The 22418-nt window shown below is 40.8% G+C and overlaps 1 protein-coding gene across 1 annotated transcript in view; it reads left to right on the top strand.

Moving 5' to 3' along the window:
* ACOXL (acyl-CoA oxidase-like) overlaps nucleotides 1-22418 on the top strand; it is a 341854-nt gene that overhangs the window by 130588 nt on the left and 188848 nt on the right. Inside the window, 1 exon segment of the mRNA XM_011953095.1 lies at nucleotides 17770-17922. Coding sequence (XP_011808485.1) covers nucleotides 17770-17922 — 153 coding nt within the window.

Genomic DNA, 22418 nt, shown 5'->3' with positions numbered 1-22418 from the left:
AAATTTCCTTGGAAGATTTTGTTATCAGTGTTATATTGTCCTCATAAAAGAAATAGGAAAGTTGTCTCTTCTCTATTTTTCTTAAGCAGTTTGTGTAAGATTGCTCTTATTTCTTTCTTAAATGCTTGATAGTATTTACTAAGATGGTATGGATATGGGCTTTTTGTTTTTTTATTGGAAAGTTTTTAATGACTTTATTAATTTCTTTAAGAAATATGAGTCTTCAGTCTTGCCAATTTCTTCTCTTGTTAGTTTTGTTACCCTGTATTTTTGAGAAATTTGTTCACTTCTTCACTAATTTGTAAAATGTATATGTTAATAATATTTCCTTATTAGTATATTAATGACTGTAAGATCTGTGACAATGTCACTTATGTGTAAAAGAAAACAATTTTTTTGCTTCTTTTTTTTTCAGCCAATTATGCTGGGTGTTTATCAGCTTAGTTAATCTTTTCAAATAACCTATTGGGTAAACAATGAAATTAAGGCAGAAATAAATAAGTTCTTTGAAACCAATGAGAACAAAGACACAATGTACCAGAATCTCTGGGGCACATTTAAAGGAGTGTGTAGTGGGAAATTTATAGCACTAAATGCCCACAAGAGAAAGCAGGAAAGATCTAAAATCAACACACTAACATCACAATTAAAAGAAGTAGAGAAACAAGAGCAAACAAATTCAAAAGCTAGTAGAAGACAAGAAACAACTAAGATTACACCAGAACTGAAGGAGATAGAAACACAAAAAACCCGTAAAAAAATCAGTGAATCCAGGAACTGGTTTTTTGAAAAGATTAACAAAATAGACTGCTAGCCAGACTAGTAAAGAAGAAAAGTGAGAAGAATCAAATAGATGCAATAAAAAATGATAAAGGGGATATCACCATTGATCCCACAGAAATACAAACTACCATCAGAGAATACTATAAACACCTCTACACAAATAAACTAGAAAACCTAGAAGAAATGGGTGAATTCCTGGACACATACACCCTCCCAAGACTAAACCAGGAAGAAGCTGAATCCCTGAATAGACCAATAAGAAGTTCTGAAACGGAGGCAGTAATTAATAGCCTAGCAAGCAAAAAAATCCAGGACCAGACAGATTCACAGCCAAATTCTACCAGAAGTACAAAGAGGAGCTGGTACCATTCCTTCTGAAACTATTTCCAAAAATAGAAAAAGAGGGAATCCTCCCTAACCCATTTATGAGGTCAGCATCATCCTGACACCAAAGCCTGGCAGAAACACAGCAACAACAACAAAATTTCAGGCCAATATCCCTGATGTACATCGATGGAAAAATCCTCGATAAACTATTGGCAAACCGAATCCAGCAGCACATCAAAAAGCTTATCCGCCATCATCAATTTGGCTTCATCCCTGAGATGCAAGATTGGTTCAACATAAATCAGTAAACATAATCCATCACATAAACCGAACCAATGACAAAAACCACGTGATTGTCTCAATAGATGCAGAAAAGACCTTTGACAAAATTCAACACCCCTACATGCTAAAAACTCTCAATAAACTAGATATCGATGGAACGTATCTCAAAATAATAAGAGCTATTTATGATAAACCCACAGCCAATATCATACAGAATGTGCAAAAACTGGAAGCATTCCCTTTGAAAACCAGCAGAAGACAAGGATGCCCTCTCTCACCACTCCTGTTCAACATAGTATTGGAAGTTTTGGCACCAATAATAGACAACCAGCCAAATCATGAGTGAAAATTGCTACAAAGAGAATAAAATACCTAGGAATCCAACTTACAAGGCATGTGAAAGACCTGTTCAAGGAGAACTACAAACCACTGCTCAAGGAAATAAGAGAGGACATAATCAAATGGAAAAAACATTCCATGCTCATCGTGAAAATGGTCATACTGCCCAAAGTAATTTATAGATTTGATGCTATCCTATCAAGATACCATTGATTTTCTTCACAGAATTAGAAAAAACTACTTTAAATTTCATATGGAACCAAAAAAGAGCCCACATAACCAAGACAATCCTAAGCAAAAAGAACAAAGCTGGAGGCATCACACTACCTGACTTCAGACTATACTACAAGCCTACAGTAACCACAACAACATGGTGCTGGTACCAAAACAGAGATATAGACCAGTGGAACACAACAGAGGCCTCAGAAATAACACCACACATCTACAATCATCTGATCTTTGACAAACCTGACAAAAACAAGCAATAGGGAAAGGATTCCCTATTTAATAAATGGCGTTGGGAAAACAGGCTAGCCATATACAGAAAGCTGATACTGAACCCCTTCCTTACACCTTATAGAAAAATTAACTCAAGATGGATTAAAGACTTAAACATAAGACCTAAAACCATCAAAACCCTAGAAGACAACTTAGGCAATACCATTCAGGACATAGGCATGGACAAAGACTTCATGACTAAGACACCACAAGCAATGGCAACAAAAGCCAAAATTGACAAATGGGATCTAATTAAACTAACGAGCTTTGGCACAGCAAAAGAAACTATCATCAGAGTGAACAGGCGGCCTATAGAATGAGAGACAATTTTTGCAGTCTATCCATCTGACAATGGGCTAATATCCAGAATCTACAAAGAACTTAAACAAATATAGAAGAAAAAAACAACCACATCAAAAAGTGGGTGAAGGATATGAACAGACACTTCTCAAAAGAAGACATTTATGCAGCCAACAAATATATGAAAAAAAAAAAGCTCATCATCACTGGTCATTAGAGAAATGCAAATCAAAACCACAATGAGATACCATCTCACACCAGTTAGAATGGTGATTATTAAAAAGTCAGAAAACAACAGATGCTGGAGAGGATGTGGAGGAATAGGAATACTTTTATGCTGTTGGTGGGATTGTAAACTGTTTCAACCATTGTGGAAGACAGTGTGGCAATTCCTCAAGGATCTAGAACCAGAAATACCATTTGACCCAGCCATCCCATTATTGGCTATATACCCAAAGGATTATAAATCATTCTACTATAAAGACACATGCACAGATATGTTTATTACGGCACTGTCCACAATAGCAAAGACTTGGAACCAATCCAAATGCCCATCAATGGTAGACTAGATAAAGAAAATGTGGCATATATATACCACAGACTACTATGCAGCCATAAGAAAAGGATGAATTCATGTCCTTTGCAGGGACAGAAATGAAGCTGGAAACCATCATTCTCAGCAGACTAACACAGGAACAGAAAACCTAACACCGCATGTTCTCACTCGTAAGTGGGAGTTGAACAATGAGAACACATGGACACAGGGAGGGGAACATCACACACCAGGGCCTGTTAGGGGGTGGGAGGGCAAGAGGAGGGATAGCATTAGGAGAAATACCTAATGTAGGGTTGATGGGTGCAGCAAAACACCATGGCACATATATACCTTTGTAACAAACCTGCACATTCTGCACATATACCCCAGAACTTAAGCTATAATAGTAAAGAAAATCACACTTTGTGTTGTATGGTTCTATAGGTTTTGACAAGGACATAGAGTTGTTCCACTTCAGTATCAGACAAAATTGTTCCACCTCCCCCCAAATTCCCTTGTGCTGTCTCTTTATAGTTAACTCCTTCCCACAGTCTTACCCCCAGCAACCTGTATTTTATACCTATAGTTTTTCCTTTTCTAGAATGCCATACACACAGAATTGTACAATATGTAGCCTTTTGGATCTACCTTCTTTCACTTAACAAAATGAATTTCAGATTCATCTATATCATTGTGTGAATCAATATTTTCCTACTTTTGATTGCTGAGTAGTATTCCATTGTATAGATGTACCACAGGCTGTTTATCCATTTAACTGGTGAGGAACATGTAGGTTGTTTCTAGTTTTTACAATTATAAATAACTACTAAAAACTATTCTCAACAAGTTTTTGTGTGAATATAAGGTTTTGATTGACTAGGGCAAATACCTATAAGTAGGACTGGTAGGTCAAGTGTTAAGTGTATGTTTAACTTTATAAGAAATTGCTAACATGTTTTCCAAAGTGGTTGTATCATTTTGTGTTTTCATCAGTGATGTATAAGGGTGCAGTTGTCCTGCATCCTTGCTAGCCATTGTTATTGTCAGATTTCATTTTGATTTTTATTTGTTTTCTGTCTTTCTGATAGTTGTCTCTAATAGTTTGTAGTTTTACATTTTTATTACACTAATAACTAATAATGGTTAGTGTCTTTTCATGTACTTATTTGCCATCTGTGTATCTTCTTTAGTGAAGTGTTTGTTCAGGTCTTTTATCAATTTTTCAGTTGAGTTGTTTGTTTTCTTGTTGTTGAGTGCAAGAGTTCTTTATAGGTTCTAAATAGACTTTTTGCATCATATTTTTGTTTGCAAATGTTTTCTCCAAGTTTGTCACTTCTTTTTATTCTCTTAAGAGTGCCTTAATAAGAGCAATAGTTTTAAATTTTGGTTTGGTTCAATGGCTTTAAATTTTGTTTTTTCTTGAAATTGGGTAGTGTCAGCTCTCTAATGTTCTTTTTTGAGAATTGTTTTGGCTCTTCTGTTTTTGGCCTTTGGTTATGTATTTTAGAATCATCTTGTTAATATCTACGAAAAAGATAAGTGATGTTTTTCTTGGGATAGTATTGACTTAGAAATCAAATTGGGGATAGTCTGCCTCTTAATATTGAGTCTTTCAATACATGAACACTGTATATCTTTTCATTTATTTAGGTCTTCTTTGAGTTCTGTTTTGAAGTTTCCAACATACAAACCCTACTCATGTTTTATTATGTTGATACCCAAGCATTTTAGCTTTTTGAATGTACAGTTGTTTATTTCTAACATGTAGGAATACTATTGACTTAGTTCTAGGAGCTTTTGTTGTGTAGATTTTAATAAACATAGGACTTTTCCGATTACCTAATTCTTTGAGTGCTTTTCAAATTTATTTTATCTAATTGGTCAAATTTATGGTGATGGTGTTGGTTGTAGCATTTCCTTTTCTTTTTAATGTCTGTAGGATCAGTACAATTTCTCCCCTTTCCTTCCTGATGTTTTATGTCCTCTTTCCTTATCCCCACTGTTTTGTCTCTCTCATATCACTTTGGGTAGAGGCCTGTCAATTATGTTGCTTTTTCCATATTTTATGTGATTGATTTTCTCTATTTTTAATTTAAATTTCATTGCTACCTGCTCCAATCTTTATTTCTTTCCTTCTGCTTGCTTTAATTTGCTCTCTCTTGCTCTCTCTCTCTCTCTCCCTCTCTGTGTCTCTATATATCCATCCCCCTCTCTTAAGGTGAAAGGTTAGGTTACTGCTTTGAGACATTGCTTCTTGCCTAATATAATCAATCCACATTAAAATTTCTCTTTAAGCTTGGCTTTAGCTGCATCTTTCTCATTTTGATATGTTGCATTTTCATTTAGTTAAAAATAGTTTAAATTTCTCCTTAAGACTTACCTTTCCGCCCCTGAATTATTTATAACTGCTGTCATGGTCCAATAACATCCTTTGTATGAATTTTATTCTTCGAAATGTATGGCTCAGTATAAATAGTGTTCTGTGTACACTTAAAAAGGATGTGTATTTTGTTGTGGTTGGGAGGACAGTGTTATAAATGTCAATTACGTCAAGTTGGTTAATTGTGCTCTGCAGATCGTATATATCATTATTGGTTTTCTGCTTACTTGTTTTATCAATGACTGCAAGGAGTGGGTTGGCATTTTCAGTTATTATGAATTTGTTTATTCTTTCAGTTTTATCCATTTTTTCCTCAAATATTTTAAGTTTTTTGTTGTTGTTGTTTTGGTGCATACACATGCAGGTTTATTTCTTCTTAGAGAATTGACTTATTTGTCATTATATAATTTCTCTGTTGATCCCTGAAAGTATCCTAGTCCTGAAGTCTACTTTGTCATATTAATATAGTTACTCTGGGTTTCCTAAGTGTTTTTATGGTATGTCTTTCTTCATACTTTTAACCTACCTGTATCATTACAGTGGGTTACTTGTAAACAGCATGTAATTGGGTCTTGCCTTTTTATCCAGTTTTACAATTTCTGGCTTTTAAATGGTTTGTTTAGACAGATTGCGTTTAAAGGGATTGCTGACATGTTTGGATTAAAATCTGTCATATTGATAGCTGATTTTTAATTTTCTCTCCTTTAATGTTTTTTTCCATTTTTCTGCTTGCTCTTGGTTGAGTTGAACCTAACTTATTATTCTATTTTATCACTTTTATTGACTTATTTATACATTTAAAAAACATACTTTGATTGTTGACCCAAGGCTTACAATATACATCTTTAATAAATCATAGACTACCTTCAAATAATACTATTCTATTTCCCAATCTTCCCACTAGTGTCAGAATCTTACACAGTGTATTCCCAATTCCTCCTTCCCAGCCTTTTTGCTGTATGTGACTTTTAAGTCTAGGCTGTGTCTCAGGGATCCATCGTGTGTATATTAGCTCCCTAGGTGATTCTAATGAGCATTCGTAGTTGAGAATCACAGGATCTTTTTAGGGAGCTTCCTAGCATGACCTGCAAACTTCACAAAGAGAAAACAGGCAACAGTGTTATATTATCATGAAAGTTTAAATCGGATCTGAATAACTTGATGATGAAACCGGAAAATTTCCCATATGCATGCCAAAGGAAAACAATTTCTTTCTTTGAGTTTTCCCCAGTGGGACTTGTAACTGTTACAGAGGCAGGACTCTGCATACATTTGCTTCTCAGTCAACTATTTACACGTTTGTGACACAGAAGTTATTAGACTACATAAGAAAGAGTTGCTATCTATTCTACATTTATAAATATGTATCTGTCATATATTTATAACAAAAGTGTTACATGTATTGACATGTTTCCTTTTTCTTCCGCTTTGTTAATATTTTGGCTTGATTTAAGCTTGATTTTGTAAGTGCTGTGTTACACTGTTAATGAAAATTAAAGTTTCTCTCGATCTTAGTTAGACACCTTCCAAGTACCTATATCAGAGATTTAGAGAAATGTCTCAGTTCTAGCTTTAGGTGTCAAGGAAAGAAACAAGAGGTGATCAATAGAAATTAAGTAATTGATGAAAAAAAGAACCCCAGAGCCCTTACCATGTGCCATTCATGAGTGCCACATTGAACAGGACAGATCGACACTTGCCTTCACCAGCTGTCAGCCTAATTGCCCCCAAGGACCTTCTAAATTTCTTGACTTGGGCCTCCTTGCACCCTCCATAGTCTCTGGCCCAGCTCATTGTCCCCATTGTAGCTCTGCAGCTTCTTTCCTTCCCTCCTGCTTCTTTCATTCCCTGTCTCCCCCCATCACAGTAGGGGGTTGACCCATGGAAAATCTGGTCATAGGAATCCCCAGGAAGGCAGTGTCACAATTAGGGGAAAGAGGCTGCCTTTATTTTAACACAAGCCCAGGAAAAATTTGGCACATTCTGTGACAATATTTTGGTTTTCTAGTTTGTTCCTAGTTTACTGTCCCTGCTACCTGTTTTCCAACTTGTAAGGAAATAGCTTCATAAAACTGGTTGAAACATGACAAAATTTTATGCTAACTACCTCCCCGCAACACACATCTTTTCTGTTTTTCTTTTTTTTCTCTACTAAGGATGTCAAATCTTGATATAGGGCCCATCTCCTAACTTTCCATGAATGTAGGCTGCCAGTCAATTGGTTTCAAGGTTCAGGGTCTGGGTAAGTGGAGGTTTGACTGGTTAGATGTTTATTCAATGCATTTGGTCCTACTCAAGTGCAAAGAGAGTATACATCTTTAAGTGTACAGATCTGGAGTTAGGTGAGCAGGAAATGGACAGTTTCCAGACTATCCTGAGTTCAAATCCCAGTCTCTCCACTTACCATCCTTATGAGCAATTGTTTAAATTTTCTAAATGTGCATTCCCTCATTAGAAACAGAGAGTGAGGCCTCGTGCGGTGGCTTATGCCTGTAATCTCAGCACTTTGGGAGGCAGAGGGCAGAAGTTCGAGACCAACCTGGCTAACATGGTAAAACCCCATCCCTACTAAACATACAAAAAAATTAGCTGGGTGTGGTGGTGGGGGCCTATAATCCCAGCTACTCAGGAGGCTGAGGCAGGAGAATTGCTTGCACTCAGAAGTCAGAGGTTGCAGTGAGCCGAGAACGCACCATTGTCATCCAGCCTGGGTGACAAGAGCGAGACTCCATCTCAAAAAAGAAGGAAAGAAAGAAAGAAAGAGAAACAGAGCATGAATGTCAGTACAGATATACCTCAGAGACATTGCAGGTTTGGTTCTAGATCACTGCAATAAAGTGAATATCACAATAACATAAGTCATAATTTTTTGTTTCCCAGTGTATATAAAAGTTATATTTACACTGTACTACAGCCTATTATGTGTGCAACAGCATTATGTCTAAAACATATACATGCCCTTCTTAAAAATAATTTCTGCTAAAAAAAAAAAGACTTTCTGCTAAAAAATGCTAATGAGCATCTAAGCCTTCAGTGAGTGAATCTTTTTGCTGGTGGAGGGTCTTGACTTGATGTTGATGGCTGCTGACTGATCAGGTTGGTAATTGCTGAAGGCTGGGGTGGCTATGGCAATACCTTAAGATAACAACGAAGTTTGCTGCAACAATTGACTCTTCCTTTCATGAAGCATTTTTCTGTAGCATCTGATGCCATTTGGTCGCATTTTACCCATGGCAGAATTTTTTTCCCAAATTGGAGCCAATCGTTTCAAACCTTGCTGCTGCTTTTTCAACTAAGTGTACATGACATTTTAAACCCTCTTTTGTTATTTCAACAATGTTCACAGCATTTTCACCACGAGTAGATTCTGTGTCAAGAAACCACTTTCTTTGCTCATTCACGAGAAGCAACTCCTCATCTGTGAAAGTTTTATTATGAGATTGCAGCAATTCCGTCACACCTTCAGGCTCCACTTCTAATTCTCGTTCTCTAGCTGTTTCCACCGTATCTGCAGTGACTTTCTCCACTGAAGTCTTGAACCCCTCAAAGTCATCCATGAGGGTTGGAACATCAACTTCTTCCAAACTTCTGCTAATGCTGGTATTTTGACCTCCTCCCATGAATCACAAATGTTCTTAATGACCCTTAGAATGGTGAGGAAGGTTTTCAATTTACCCAGGTCCATAAGAAGAATCACTATTGATGACAGCCATAGCCTTATAAAATGTATTTAATAAAGAGATTTGAAAGTCAAAATTGCCCCTTGATCCATGGGCTGGAGAATGGTTGTTGTGTTAACAGGCATGAAAATGACATGTATCTCCTTGTACATCTCCCTCAGAGCTTCTAAGTGACCAGGTGCATTGTCAATGAGCAGTAACATTTTGAAAGGAATCCTTATTTCTGAGCATTAGTTCTCAACAACAGGCTTAAAATATTCAGTAAACTATGCTGTAAACAGATGTGCTATCAACCCGGTGCTGTTATTTCATTTCTAGAGTACAGTCAGAGTAAATTCAGTATAATTCTTGATGGCCTGAGGATTTTTGAAATAGTAAATGAGCATTGGCTTCAACTTAAAGCCACCAGCTGCATTAGCTCCTAACAAGAGATTCTGTCTGTTCTTTGAAGTTTTAAAGCAAGTACTGATGAAAGTCCTAGATGGAAACATCTTCCAAGGCTGTTTCACCTACGCTGAAAATACGTTGTTAAGTGTAGCTACCATAATCACTTATTTTAGCTGGATCTTCTGGATAACTTGCTACTTAAGCTGTAGCTTCTACATCAGGACTTGCTACTTCACCTTGCAATTTTATGCTATGGAGATGGTGTCTTTCTTTAAAATTCAAGAACCAACTTAGCCTCAAAGTTTTCTTCTGTAGCTTCCTCACTTCTCTCAGCCTTTGTAGAGTTGAAGAGAGTTATGACCTTGTTCTGGATTAGGCTTTGGCTTAAGGGAATGTTGTGATTTGTGTGATCTTCCATCCAGACCACTAAAACTTTCTGTATATCAGCAAAAGTCTGTTTTGCTTTCTTATCATTTGTGTGTTCACTGGAGTAGCACTTTTAATTTCCTTCAAGAACTTTTCCTTTGCATTCACAACTTGGCTAACTCTTTGGCACAAGAGGCCTAACTTTCAGCCTTTCTCAGTTTTCAACATGCCTTCCTCACTGGGCTTCTAGCTTTCTTTTTCTTTTTCTTTTTCTTTTAAGCATTTCTAGCTTTTGATCTAGAAAGACATATGACTCTTCCTTTCACTTGAACACTCAGAGGCCACTGTAGGGTTACTGGCCTAATTTCAACATAGTTGTGTCTCAGGGAATAGAGAGGCCTGAGAAGAGGGAGAGAGATGGGAGAATGGCAGGTTAGTGGAGCAGTCAGAACACACAACATTTACCAGTTAAGTTCCCTGTCTTATTAATTGTTTTGGATGCTCCAAAACAATTACAATAGTAACATCAAAGATCACTGATGACAGATCACCATAACAGATATAATGATGATGAAAAAGTTTGAAATATTATGAGAATTACCAAAACATCACAAACACACAAAGTGAGTATGTCCTGTTAGAGAAAGGGCTCTGATAGACTTCCTCAGTGCAGGGTTGCCACAAGGCTCAAGTTTTAAAAAGTGTAATATCTGCAAAATGCAATTAAATGAGGTATTTCTGTACCTACTTTGGGTTGTCAAGGGATTAAATGACTTAACACATGAAATGGGCTTAAGACAGGGTCCGGCATATCATACATGCTCCAGTGTGGCAGCAAGGAGCAGGCCCCCTGTGACCCTGCTTTTGGGGTCATAATCCTGATCTTGCCATTCACTAATTGTATAACTTTGAGAAGGCTGCTGATATGCTGTGCCTCATTTTCCCCATCCATAAAATAGGAATAATAATACCTGACTTAGAGGGTTATTAGAAGAATTGAATGAGTGAATATTTGAACATGCTTAGATTAGGGTCTGGAGGATAATAAATGCCTGATAAATGTTAGCTGCTATTGCCATCCCCCCCAGGACCCTCAAACTTTCTATCCCCCCATCCCACCAATTACCACATTGTGATGATTTTTCCTCCTACATTGAAATTACTCAAAGCCTTCTTTCCCTGTCATGTCTCCCCGACCATGCCTGGTTGCACACTCCCTCCCCATTCAGCCTGGCCCTCTTCAAATCCGTTCTCCAGGAATCACCAGCCCTCTACCTGAAATGAAATCTAAATTCCTACCTGCCAACTGCCATCCTCCTGGGGCCTTCCACATCTTCTGTATTGGGTTATATTAGTTGGTTCTTTCGCTGCCACAAAGAGCTACCTCAGATTGGGTAATTTATGAAGAAAAGAGGTTTAATTGACTCATAGTTCCACAGGCCTAACAGGAAGCATGACAGGGAGGCCTCAGGAAACTTACAATCATGGTGGAAGGCAAAGGAGAAGCAAGCACCTTTTTCATATGGCAGCAGGAGAGAGAAGGAGCAAAGGGGGAAGTGTCACACACTTTTAACCAACCAGATCTCGTGAGAACTCACTAACACAAAAACAGCCAGGGGGAAAGTCCACCCCCATGATTCAATCACCTCTCGCCAGGCCCCTCCCCCAACACATGAGGATTACAATTCAATTCAAGATGAGATTTGGGTGGGGACACTGAGCCAAACCAAATCATGGGTCGAACTCAAGCTCCCACATGTGGCCCTGGGGTGCCTTCCACCTGCCGGGCCTTCCCACCTCCATCCCTCTCCCACCTCTCTGTCCTCTGCTGAGGACTCCACACCTGTCCTATACTCCTGCTGTGACCTTTCTTACAGACTTCCTTCCCCTCACACTCTCGCTTCCCTCACCTGATAAGTTAATGCTTATCTTTTGAGACCCCGTTGAGGCTGCCAACTTCTCTAAGACACTCTCCCAGAGCCCCTTCTGTAATAAGGAGCCCCCATATAAGCTTCCTGGAGCAGCAGCCTGGGCCCGTCTTGTCATTGCACTGTTACTTTTGGTTTGTGATTATAAACTCTGTGAGCACAGACGTTGTGGATCCTTAATTTGGCATCATCACACCTAGTAGTGTCTGTCTCTGCACAGGTTAATTCACCTACAAAATGAAATTGCCTTGTGTAACTACATCACACCTGGCTGTGGGGTTGCTTGGAGCTTTGCTTTTGAATCATTTGATCATCTTTGAAACACACATTTCTGAAGGGTCCATGAGGTAGCTGGCCAAGGAAGCTGGGAGCTGATATCTCCCTTTGGAATCATCTAGTGGGATTTGCTACAGGGACGAATTTCCTAGCTTAGAAAATGGTTAACATTTTTTAAAAACCAGTATTTTCAGTGCACCAGCCAAAGTGAGTATTTTAGGGTCTGCCTCTCCTCTTTATTCCAGGCCAAATGGGCAGCTCGCACAGTCCAGGATGCATCTCAGGGAAGGAGGGGCCACAGCATTGTCCCTGCTGCTGTCTTTCAACTGGATTCACTTGTTCTCTTGGGCAATCTCCATTTACCCAATATCTGTAATGGTCAAATTAAGAAAATAGCTAACACATATTCAAATGCTTGCCATTTACCAGGCACTGTCCTAAGATTTCATGTGTAGTAACTCATTTAATGTCTCAAGACCAATCAACAGGACAGAGATTTTTCTCTGTTTTTTTGATTAATGTTACAACAGCAGCTGAAATGATGCCTTGCACAAAGTTAGACTTTATGAATATTTGTTGAATAAATGAATGAGTGTAATAACCCTTCACAGTTTGCAGAAATTCACCAGTCTTCTCTGTTAAAAAATGAAGTTCAGGATAGTTAAGCACCTTGGACGTTACTCATCCCTGCCATTTTTGCACTAGACTTTTAAAAATATGATTCTAATAGCTTATTGCCAAAAAATCTAGTTTGGTCTTTTTATACAAAATAAACTTTTGTAAGTAGGATCTTGCCATCTCATTGACTTTCTGGTTTGAGATACATTGTGGTATTTCTCATGGATCTTACCATGGTGGTGTGTTCTTGACGTTGTTTGGCTGTGTCCCCACCGAAATCTCATCTTGAACTATAGCTCCCATAATTCCCACATGCTGTGGGAGGGACCCAGTGGGAGATAATTGAATCATGGGGCCAGTTTCTGCCATACTGTTCTCATGGTAGTGAATAAGTGTCATGAGATCTGACAGTTTTATAAGGGGAAACCCCTTTCATTTGTCTCCCATTGTCTTCTTGCCTGCCACAGTGTAAGACATGCTTTTCACATTCTGCCATGATTTTGAGGCCTCCCCAGCCACATGGAACTGTGAGTCCATTAAACCTGTTTTTCTTTATAAATTACCTAGTCTTGTGTATGTCTTTATCAGTGGTGTGAAAACGGACTAATAGAGTAAATTGGTCCCAGTAGAGTGTTGTGCTGCTGTAAACATAGCCAGCGACTTTAGAACTGGGTAACAGGCAGAGTTTGGAACAGTTTGGAGGGCTCAGAAGAAGAAGGGAAAATGGGAAAAATTTGGAACTTCCTAGAGACTTCTTAAAGGGCTTTGACCAAAATGGTGATAATGATATGGACAATGAAATTCAGGCTGAGGTGGACTCAGATGGAGATGAAGAATTTGTTGGGAACTGGAGTAAAGGTGACTCTTTCTATGTTTTAGCAAACAGACTGGTGGCATTTTGCTCCAGCCCTAGAGATGTGTGGAACTTTGAAATTGAGGGAGATGATTTAGGGTATCTGGTGGAAGAAATTTCTAAGCAGCAAGGCATTCAAGAGATGACTTGGGTGCTGTTAAAAGCATTCTGTTTTAAAAGGGAAACAGAGTATAAATGCTCAGAAAATTTGCAGCCTGAAGATACAGTAGAAAAGAAAAACCCATTTTCTAAGGAGAAATTCAAGCCTGCTGCAGAAATTTACATAAGTAATGGGAACCAAATGCTAATCCCCAAGACAATGGGGAAAATGTCTCCAGAGCATGTCAGAGACCTTTGCAGCAGCCCCTCCCATCACAAGTTGGGAGGCCTAGGAGGAAAAAATGGTTTCACGGGCCAGGCCCAGGGTCTTCCTGCTGTGTGCAGCCTAAGAACTTTGTGCCCTGCATCCCAGCTGCTTCAGGCTAAAAGGGGCAAAGGTACAGCTAGAGCCATGGCTTTAGAGGGTACAAGCCCCTCTAAAGGGGGTAGTACCTTCCATGTTGTGTTGAGCCTGCAGGTGCACAGAAGTCAAGAATTGAGGTTTGGAAACCTCTGCCTAGATTTCAGAGGATGTATGGAAATGCCTCGATGTCCAGGCATAAGTTTGCTGCAGGGGTGGGGCTCCTCATGGAGAACCTTTGCTAGGGTAGTATGGAAGGGAAATGTGGGGTTGAAGTCCCCACGCAGAGTCCCCACTGGGGTACTGCCTAGTACAGCTGTGTCCTCCAGACCCCATAATGGTAGATCCACTGACAGCTTGCACCGTGCACTTGGAAAAGCTGCACTCACCACCAACTTGTGAAAGCAACTGGGGTGGGGAGCTGTACCCTGCAAATCCAGAGGAGCAGAGCTGCCCAAGACCATGGGAACCCACCTCTTGCATCAGTGTGACTTGGATGTGAGACAAAGAGTCAAAGGAGATCATTTTGGGGCTTTAAGATTTGATCACCCCACTGGATTTTGAACTTACAGGGTGCCTGTAGCCCTTTGTTTTGGCTAATTTCTCCCATTTGGAACAGCTGTATTTACCCAGTGCCTGTACCACCATTGTAACTAGGAAGTAACTAACTTGCTTTTGATTTTACAGGCTCATAGGCAGAAGGGACTTGCTTTAACTTGCTTTGTCTCAGATGAGACTTTGGACTGTAAACTTTTGAGTTAATGCTGAAATGACTTAAGACTTTGGGGGACTGTTGGCAAGGGATGATTGGTTTTGAAATGTGAGGACATGAGATTTGGGAGGGGCCAGGTGTGGAATGATATGTTTTGGCTGTGTCCCCACCCAAATCTCATCTTGAATTGTAGCTCCCATAATTCCATGTGTTGTGGGAGGGACTCAGTGGGAGCAAATTGAATGATGTGGGCAGTTTCCCCTATACTCTTCTTGTGGTAGTGAATAAGTCTCATAAGATCTGATTGTTTTACAAGGGGTTTCCCCTTTCACTTGGCTTTCATTCTCTCTCTTGCCTGCCATCATGTAAAACATACCTTTTGCCTTCCACCATGATTGTGAGGCCTCCCCAGCTATGTGAAACTGTGAGTCTGTTAAACCTTTTTGCTTTATAAATTACCCAGTCTCAGGTATGTCTTTATTAGCAGTGTGAAAACAGACTAATACAGGTCTAACACTTTGTTTAATCTGTTCTTTGAATGGATGTAATCCATAAACAAATACCTTGCATTTCTTGAGACATCACCTATTAAATAAACATGTTTAGAAATGAGAAATAATTTTGCCTCCAGAATCCCTATTTCCTAATTTATGTTTTGGGCCACCATGGGTTTCTCAATCAGATTTTCTTAAGACATGCTCCTCCTGTACTCTAAAACACAGTGAACATGAAAGACTTCTCAGACTCCTTGGTTAAACAAATATAAGGGTACAACAAAGAATAAGAGCCACTGGTGCACCTCTTTATGTGGCAGCTGGAAGCTTGGCTGGGGTCTCTCACAATCCGTTTCTTAAAGACTGTTTGTTTCTTATTTCCCACCTATTTCCACCCCTGGGGAATGGGGAGAGGTGGGGGTGTGTGTGATTGGAGAGATCAATGGGGAATCATGTATACATTTTTTTAAATGCCCATTTCTGAGATTCTCTGAGAGTCATTGTATTATAGTCACAGTCTGGAGCATGGGTGATGATAATATAGCATAGATGAAAATGCCACAAACTTGCTCAGGGCACTGACAGGAACATTATTTATAATGAAAAGAGCATGCTATTTAGGAATAGAGAGGCCTGGGTTTAAATCCTAGCTCTGCCCTAACACATATGGGACCTTGACTCAGGTAGGTTTACCTCAGTTGAGCCTCAGTTTTCCCAAAGACCCTATGAAATAGGAAATTATATCTCCATTTTACAGATGCAAATTGAAACCATAAGGAGATACCATTACATATACACTAGAATGACTAACATTAAAAAGACTGTAAAGACCAATTGTTGGCAGGAATGTAGAACAACTATAATTATTGTACACCGCTGGTAGGAGTGTAAAATTGCATAACTACTTTGGAAAAATTATTTGGCAGTTTCTTAAAAAAGTTAGAAATGCATCTACCATATGACTGAGCCATTTCACTTCAATATATTTTCTCAAGATAAATGAAGACATGTATTTTCTCTAAGAATTGTACATGAATTTTCCTAACAGTTTTATGTGCAGTAGTCCCGAACTAGAAACATTCAAAATGTTCATCAACAAGTGAATGCATAAATGAATGTGATGAGTGCATTACATAGACTAGAGTACTACTAGCAATAAAATGGAACAACTGCAAATACATATTGTAAGGTGGATGAACTTCAAAACAGCATGCTGATTGAAAGAATCAGGACAACACATACTCTGCAATTCAGTTTACTTAAAACACATCTCATCTATAGTGTCAAAGAACAGATCAGTGGTTGCCTTGGGGTGGGAGTAAAGAAAGGAATGGACTGCAAAAAGACATGAGGCATTTTGTTCTGTAGCTTGATTGTGATGCTATTGTCATGGGTGTGTACGGTTGTCAAAACTCTTCAAGTGGTGCACTTTGAATGAATGCATCATTATAATATATTATTTCTCAATATTGTTGATTAGGGAAGAAGATAAGTTGTTTAAAGCAAAAATAGCCATGAGGTTTATAACACATACAGAAGATCTGTATCTATATATGTAATATGTATACATATCTTTATATATAAAATCTCAACAGTAGCAAAGTGGATGGGGGAGTGGAATTGAGGTATACTTTATTGTTGTAAGTTACAGAATTTCCAAGGGAAGTGGAATTAAAAAGTTACAAACACAAGAGGCATGTGAAACTTTTGTGTGTGTGTTGATAAAAGAAAATAATTTGGAACGTGATTGTATGTGTGTAGACCAAAATAAGGGGAGAGTTGAGCCTAGGGGGCCACTTTGTGCTGAGTCAAGGAGTGCCTAGACAGATGTCAGCGTGAGTAGTGAGGCCTATAAATGGATTGGAAGAAAAGTAAACTTGAAAAGAAAGCAAAGGAGAGGTTTTCCAATGGGAGAGCGATGTGGTGGAGACTCATGGTTGCAGGTACAGTCATGGTGCAGGGTGACAGTTTTGACAGACCCATGAAGACTTTGGTAGACTTTGGAGAAGCAGGTTTAACCTTGGGGTCTACATCAGATGCCCACAAGCCTCTGCTATTCCTGTGGTTAGTGTTTGCAGTGTTTGCAGGTATAAATTTTTTGTTATATTTCTTTTGACCTATTTGTCTTTGTATTTTGAGTGGCTTTCTTATATAAAGCATCTAGTTGAATCTTGATTTTTTAAAAATCATGTCTGACAATCTCCAAGTTAAATAATACTGTTTAAACCATTTGCACCTAATGTAACTATCAACAAACATAGAGTTTTAGAATATTATCCTGCAACTTTTTCTCTATTTATCCCATATGTTATTTGTTCCCTTTTCCCTCTGCTCCTGTGTTTCGTTGACTAATTGAATAATTTTTAGTATTCCGCAGGTAGCGTCTTAAATGTTATTTTTTAGTGACTATATACAGTTTAAAATATGCATCATTGACATCATATTCTTTCCTCAAATAGCATTATAGCACTTCACAGATAATGCTCCTTCACACATGTGCTGGGTGCACTGCCACTTCCATCACACATCTCTGCTTTGTCCCGCAGGTAAGCCGGGGCCCTCCTGGATGAAGATGTCTTCCAGGGAAAGGAGCTGGTCAACAGTCACTAACTGCAAGCTCTGGTGGTGGGACTGAGGGCCTACAGCACCTGGGAGAACATCCGCTGCCTGCAGGACTACCGCGAGTGCACTCGCGGCATGGTGAGCCCCAAGGCCTGCAGCTCCTGCGGGTTCCCACGATACAACCCACTCTGGGGGAGCACTGTGGGGCGGGCAGAGAATGTGCTTCAGAGTTGAATAGAAATCCCAACTGCCCATGACTGCGAGTTCCTTCCTTACCAGCCTTGTAGTCTTGTGTGTCTCCCTCATATGATGCTGCCAGGACTGATAGAGAACATGTTTGTAAAATGCCTGCCTGGCCCATGGAGGCACGTGATAAACATCATGAAACTTGGTGGGGCAAAGGTAGTGGACAGTATGGGAAAGGGCCACTGAAGGTTCAGATGATCAAAGCTCTGCTCCAATGTTTTAATCCCTTGGGGAGAACACAGGAAATGATCCCGAGGGTTTCCCTCACCCCAGGTGAGGACACAGGAGGCAGAGCATTCAGAGACTTCCTGGTGTGTCCCCAGCCCCAGTCTCAGACTGGATTGTGCAATGAGAAGCACAAGGTGTGAGTAATCCCAATATTAGTATTTGAGGGAGTTAAGGGGGACTCTGAGAGTAGCTGGATCTGTATGCAACCGTGAGAACAGAGGCCCCGCAGGACTCTGCAGGTCTCCACAGGTGTCTGCACCCATGTGAGGGTCCAGAGCCCATGACAAAGTGAACCCAAGTTGGGTGTCTGAGGGCAGGACACGTAGCATGAGGCTGTGGACCTGTGACGTGGTGGCACGGCAGGACTGCAGGATCAGCTGTGCACTTCCTTCAAATGCAGGCCAGATGTGGCAGCTACTGGAACTTCAGATCACACCCCCAGAGGAGAATGGAAGGAGGGAGCCCCTGTTGGTCTTTGGTCTGAATTTAATACTGAACTTCATCGAATATTTGCTTAAAAACAGCACCTCTGAATGTGAAGGGGAAGACAAAGAGTTGTAGCCTCAGTAGAGAATGGGTCAAGGGCAAGTCAAGGGCAGCTGTAGAAAATAAAAGGGAAAGGATGAGTTTCTGGAAAGCCAATTCCCTGCCGTCCATATGGAGCTAACGGACCCCACAGAGGGGCAACGGTAAAGAGGGACTGAGCCTTCATAAGAGGCAGAGGTGCGGGCAGAGCCTGAGGGCCTCTCCCATGTGATCCATGGTGTTTGTCCACCTGAAAGCCAGTATGATCATTTCTTTTAGGCGGCTGAGTGAAGATGTGTCCCTGATGATGGTCGGGGGTGGGGCATGTCTGCTTCATTCCTATGGAGATGTTGTGTGGGGTCCACATGGAAAAGAAAGGGAATGGAGAATAAAATAATGGCTGGCCTAGGGTGCAGCTGGCCAGGAGCTGAGGTCCTCCAAGGCAGCTGGGACAATGGCACGATGTGACTGTCCTTAGCTAAGGAGGGCCCTGCCAGGGGACTGGTTTCTACCTGTGTCTCTAGGAGGTGGCTGTCCCTTCAATCCGCAGGCTGGCAGCAGCAGGGAACACAGCCCAGGGATTCGGGGGTCGAGTAAGAAAGTTAGGTCAGCAGGTAGGGGTACGACCTGAAGTGGCCCCGCAGGCAGGGACAGCCCACACAGTGGGGGGTTGGGGCACTGCTGGGGGCCCTGGGGCCCTGAGCTCAGACACTGTGGCCTTGATAGGTGACTCAGCCTGAGGGCTCGCTCAGAACCCCCTGCAGGCTCCTGGTCCTCTGGGCTCCCGCGGCTCATTCCCTTTTTCACAGTTCACAGGTGGGCAGGCCCGGGGTCTCTCACCCCCAGGCCCTCATAGCCCCCCTGCACAGAGACCCTCCTGTGCCCCTGTCATCCTAACCCTCGTCCTTTCGTCCTGGCCTCAGTGCTCATTCTGGGAGGCCATATTTCCCCAGGGTCCATGCTGAGCCCTGGCAGTGCCACCTGGAACAACCACCCTTGCCTGCTCTCCAGTGATCCAGCCTGTCATGTTCACCTGTGCTGCCGAGGACCACCCAGCAGTGCGGAAATGACCCCACCCTGTTACAGAAGACGCAGTCCATGCTGGAATGCCAGCTGCCTGGGCACGCTGCCTCACAGAGCTCTGCGCCCCAGAGCTCCTGAGCAACCTGGGGCAGAGGGCCCTAGAAGGCAAATGCTGTGTTCTCTGCTCACAATATTTCTGACACCAGATGTGTGGCTTTTTTCATAACAACCAGTTCTCTAGTTCTCTGTGGAACCAACGGGGTGCTCTACAACAGTGGCCTCCCAACCTTTTTGGCACCAAGGACTGGTTTCGTGGAAGACAATTTTTCCACGGATGGTTTTGGGGGTGGGGGGTGCGGGGTAGGGGAGATGTTTTTGGGATGAAACTGTTCTGCCTCAGATCCTCAGGCTTTCGATTCTCATAAGGAGTGTGCAACCTAGATCCCTCACATGCACAGTTCACAATAGGGTTCACGCTTCTATGAGAGTCTCATGATGCCGCTGAACTGACAGGAGGTGGAGCTCAGGCGGTCATGCTCGCTCCCACCACTCACCTCTTGCTGTGTGGCCTCGTTCCTAACAGGCCACGGTCTGGTACCAGTCCGTGGCCTGGGGATTGGGGAACTCTGCTCTACAATTTAATTTATTTTGACAATGACTACCTGGAGTGCATGCAGACTCCACAGATTAAGGCCTCAGTTCCGTAAGTCTTCCTCCAACTTTGGATGCTAGTCACCAATATTGCTTCTCTGGGTTACCTGCACTATTATTATTATTATTATTGAAACAGGGTCTCACTGTCACCCAAGCTGAAGTACAGTGGCACAATCACAGCTCACTGTAGCCTTGAACTCCCGGGCTCAAGCAATCCTCCTTCGTCAGCCTCCCAAGTAGCTAGGACTACAGGCGCATACCACTACACCGGCTAATTTATTTTTTGTTGAGTTGAGGATCTCACTATGTTGCCCAGACTGGTTTCAAACTCCTGGCCTCAAGTCCTCCTCCCATTACACCCTCCCAAAGTGCTGGAATTACAGGTATGAGTCATACCCTGGTCTGCCCACACTTTTGCCTCACTTGTCTATAAATCAGGAGTTCCCATGACCCTCTCCTTAGGTTCAATAATTTGCTATAAGAGCTCACAGTACTCAGGGAAACACTTAAATGTTTACTGGAAATAATTAAGGATACAGATAAACAGGCAGATAAAGAGATACATCGGCTGAGGTCCAGAAGGGTTCTGAGCACAGGAGCTTCTGTCCCTCTGGAGTTGGTGTGCACTGCTCTGCTTGGCACGAGGATGTATTCAATAACCTGGAAGCTCTCTGAACCACATAGTTTAGGGATTTTGTTTTTGGAGATGGAGTCTCTCTGTGTTGCCCAGGTTGGAGTGCAATGGTGCAGTCTCAGTTCGCTGCAGTCTCCGCCTCCTGGGTTAAAGCAATTCTCCTGCTTCAGCCTCCTGAGTAGCTGGGATTAAGGCATGTGCCACCATGCCCAGAAAGGAAGGAAGAAGAAAGAGAAAGAAAGAAAGAGGGAGAAAGAAAGAGGAAGGAAGGAAAGAAGCAAGGAAGGAAGGAAGGAAGGAAGGAAGGAAAAGAAAAGAAAGTCCTGTGTATCTGTTTTCTTTCTTACCCTTAAAACTTGGAATTAATCCACAAAACTTGGCCCCCTTGATCTTTTCTTGCTTTATTATTTTTTACCCTGAACACTTAAAGAAAAAAAAAACATGATTTTATTGTTACTTTTGGAGGGAGAAAGAACACTGTATTGCCTACAGACTACTCGTAATGACAGCAATGATGACATTCATTAGCTCTAAAGCCTGCACAACCCATCTTGACAGCTCATTTGTTGGGGACAAATTTTTGTGTTACTGTGTCTAGTTTAGGAGATGGGGACTTGAGAAGAGAGGGGCATGAGAAATTATTGTACAGTTTACCAAGATATGGGTGCATCTTGCACTTAATTTTTGCCGCTACTCTAGACATAGGACCCTGTGAAATCCTTTTCCTCTAACTGCTGACTTCAGTGTTTGTTGCTATTGCCTAAAATGAGCATCATCTGTGGAGGGCAGCTTCTTGGCTGAGCAAAGTCTATTTGAAATCACATTTATTGCATTATTTTTATCAATTCCAAAAGTAATGTATATCCATTGTAGAAATTTTTGAGAAAAAATAAAAGCACAAAAAAGTAAATATATCCCAAAATTATACTTCTCAGAGATGATTCTTACTGTCTGTAGTATATTCTTTCTGTGCAGTGTGTGTAATGTTATAATTCCCCCTAATTCACTTAAGATTTGATATGGATATTGTTTCAACTCTTTACTACAACCTTACTTTGAAGTAAAATTTTCATAGCTGGTACCATTTATCTTATAGGTGTACCATAATGCATTCAATCAGTTCCTCAGCTTATGTCAGATTGTTCCATATTATAAACAACACTATAGAAAACATTCTAGTACCTTGGTACCTAACTTATTTTTGTGCATACCTGGGATTGCTTTTCCGAATGAAGTATTTAAATCAAGCCTTGATTTTGTATCCTGAGACTTTGCTGAAGTTGCTTATCAGCTTAAGGAGATTTTAGGCTGAGACGATGGGGTTTTCT

Source organism: Colobus angolensis, unplaced genomic scaffold (genome assembly GCF_000951035.1).
Source record: "Colobus angolensis palliatus isolate OR3802 unplaced genomic scaffold, Cang.pa_1.0 Scaffold356, whole genome shotgun sequence".
Classification (NCBI taxonomy): domain Eukaryota; kingdom Metazoa; phylum Chordata; class Mammalia; order Primates; family Cercopithecidae; genus Colobus; species Colobus angolensis.
Note: the sequence above shows the minus strand (reverse complement) of the source record. Positions and strands in the feature narration are given on the sequence as shown.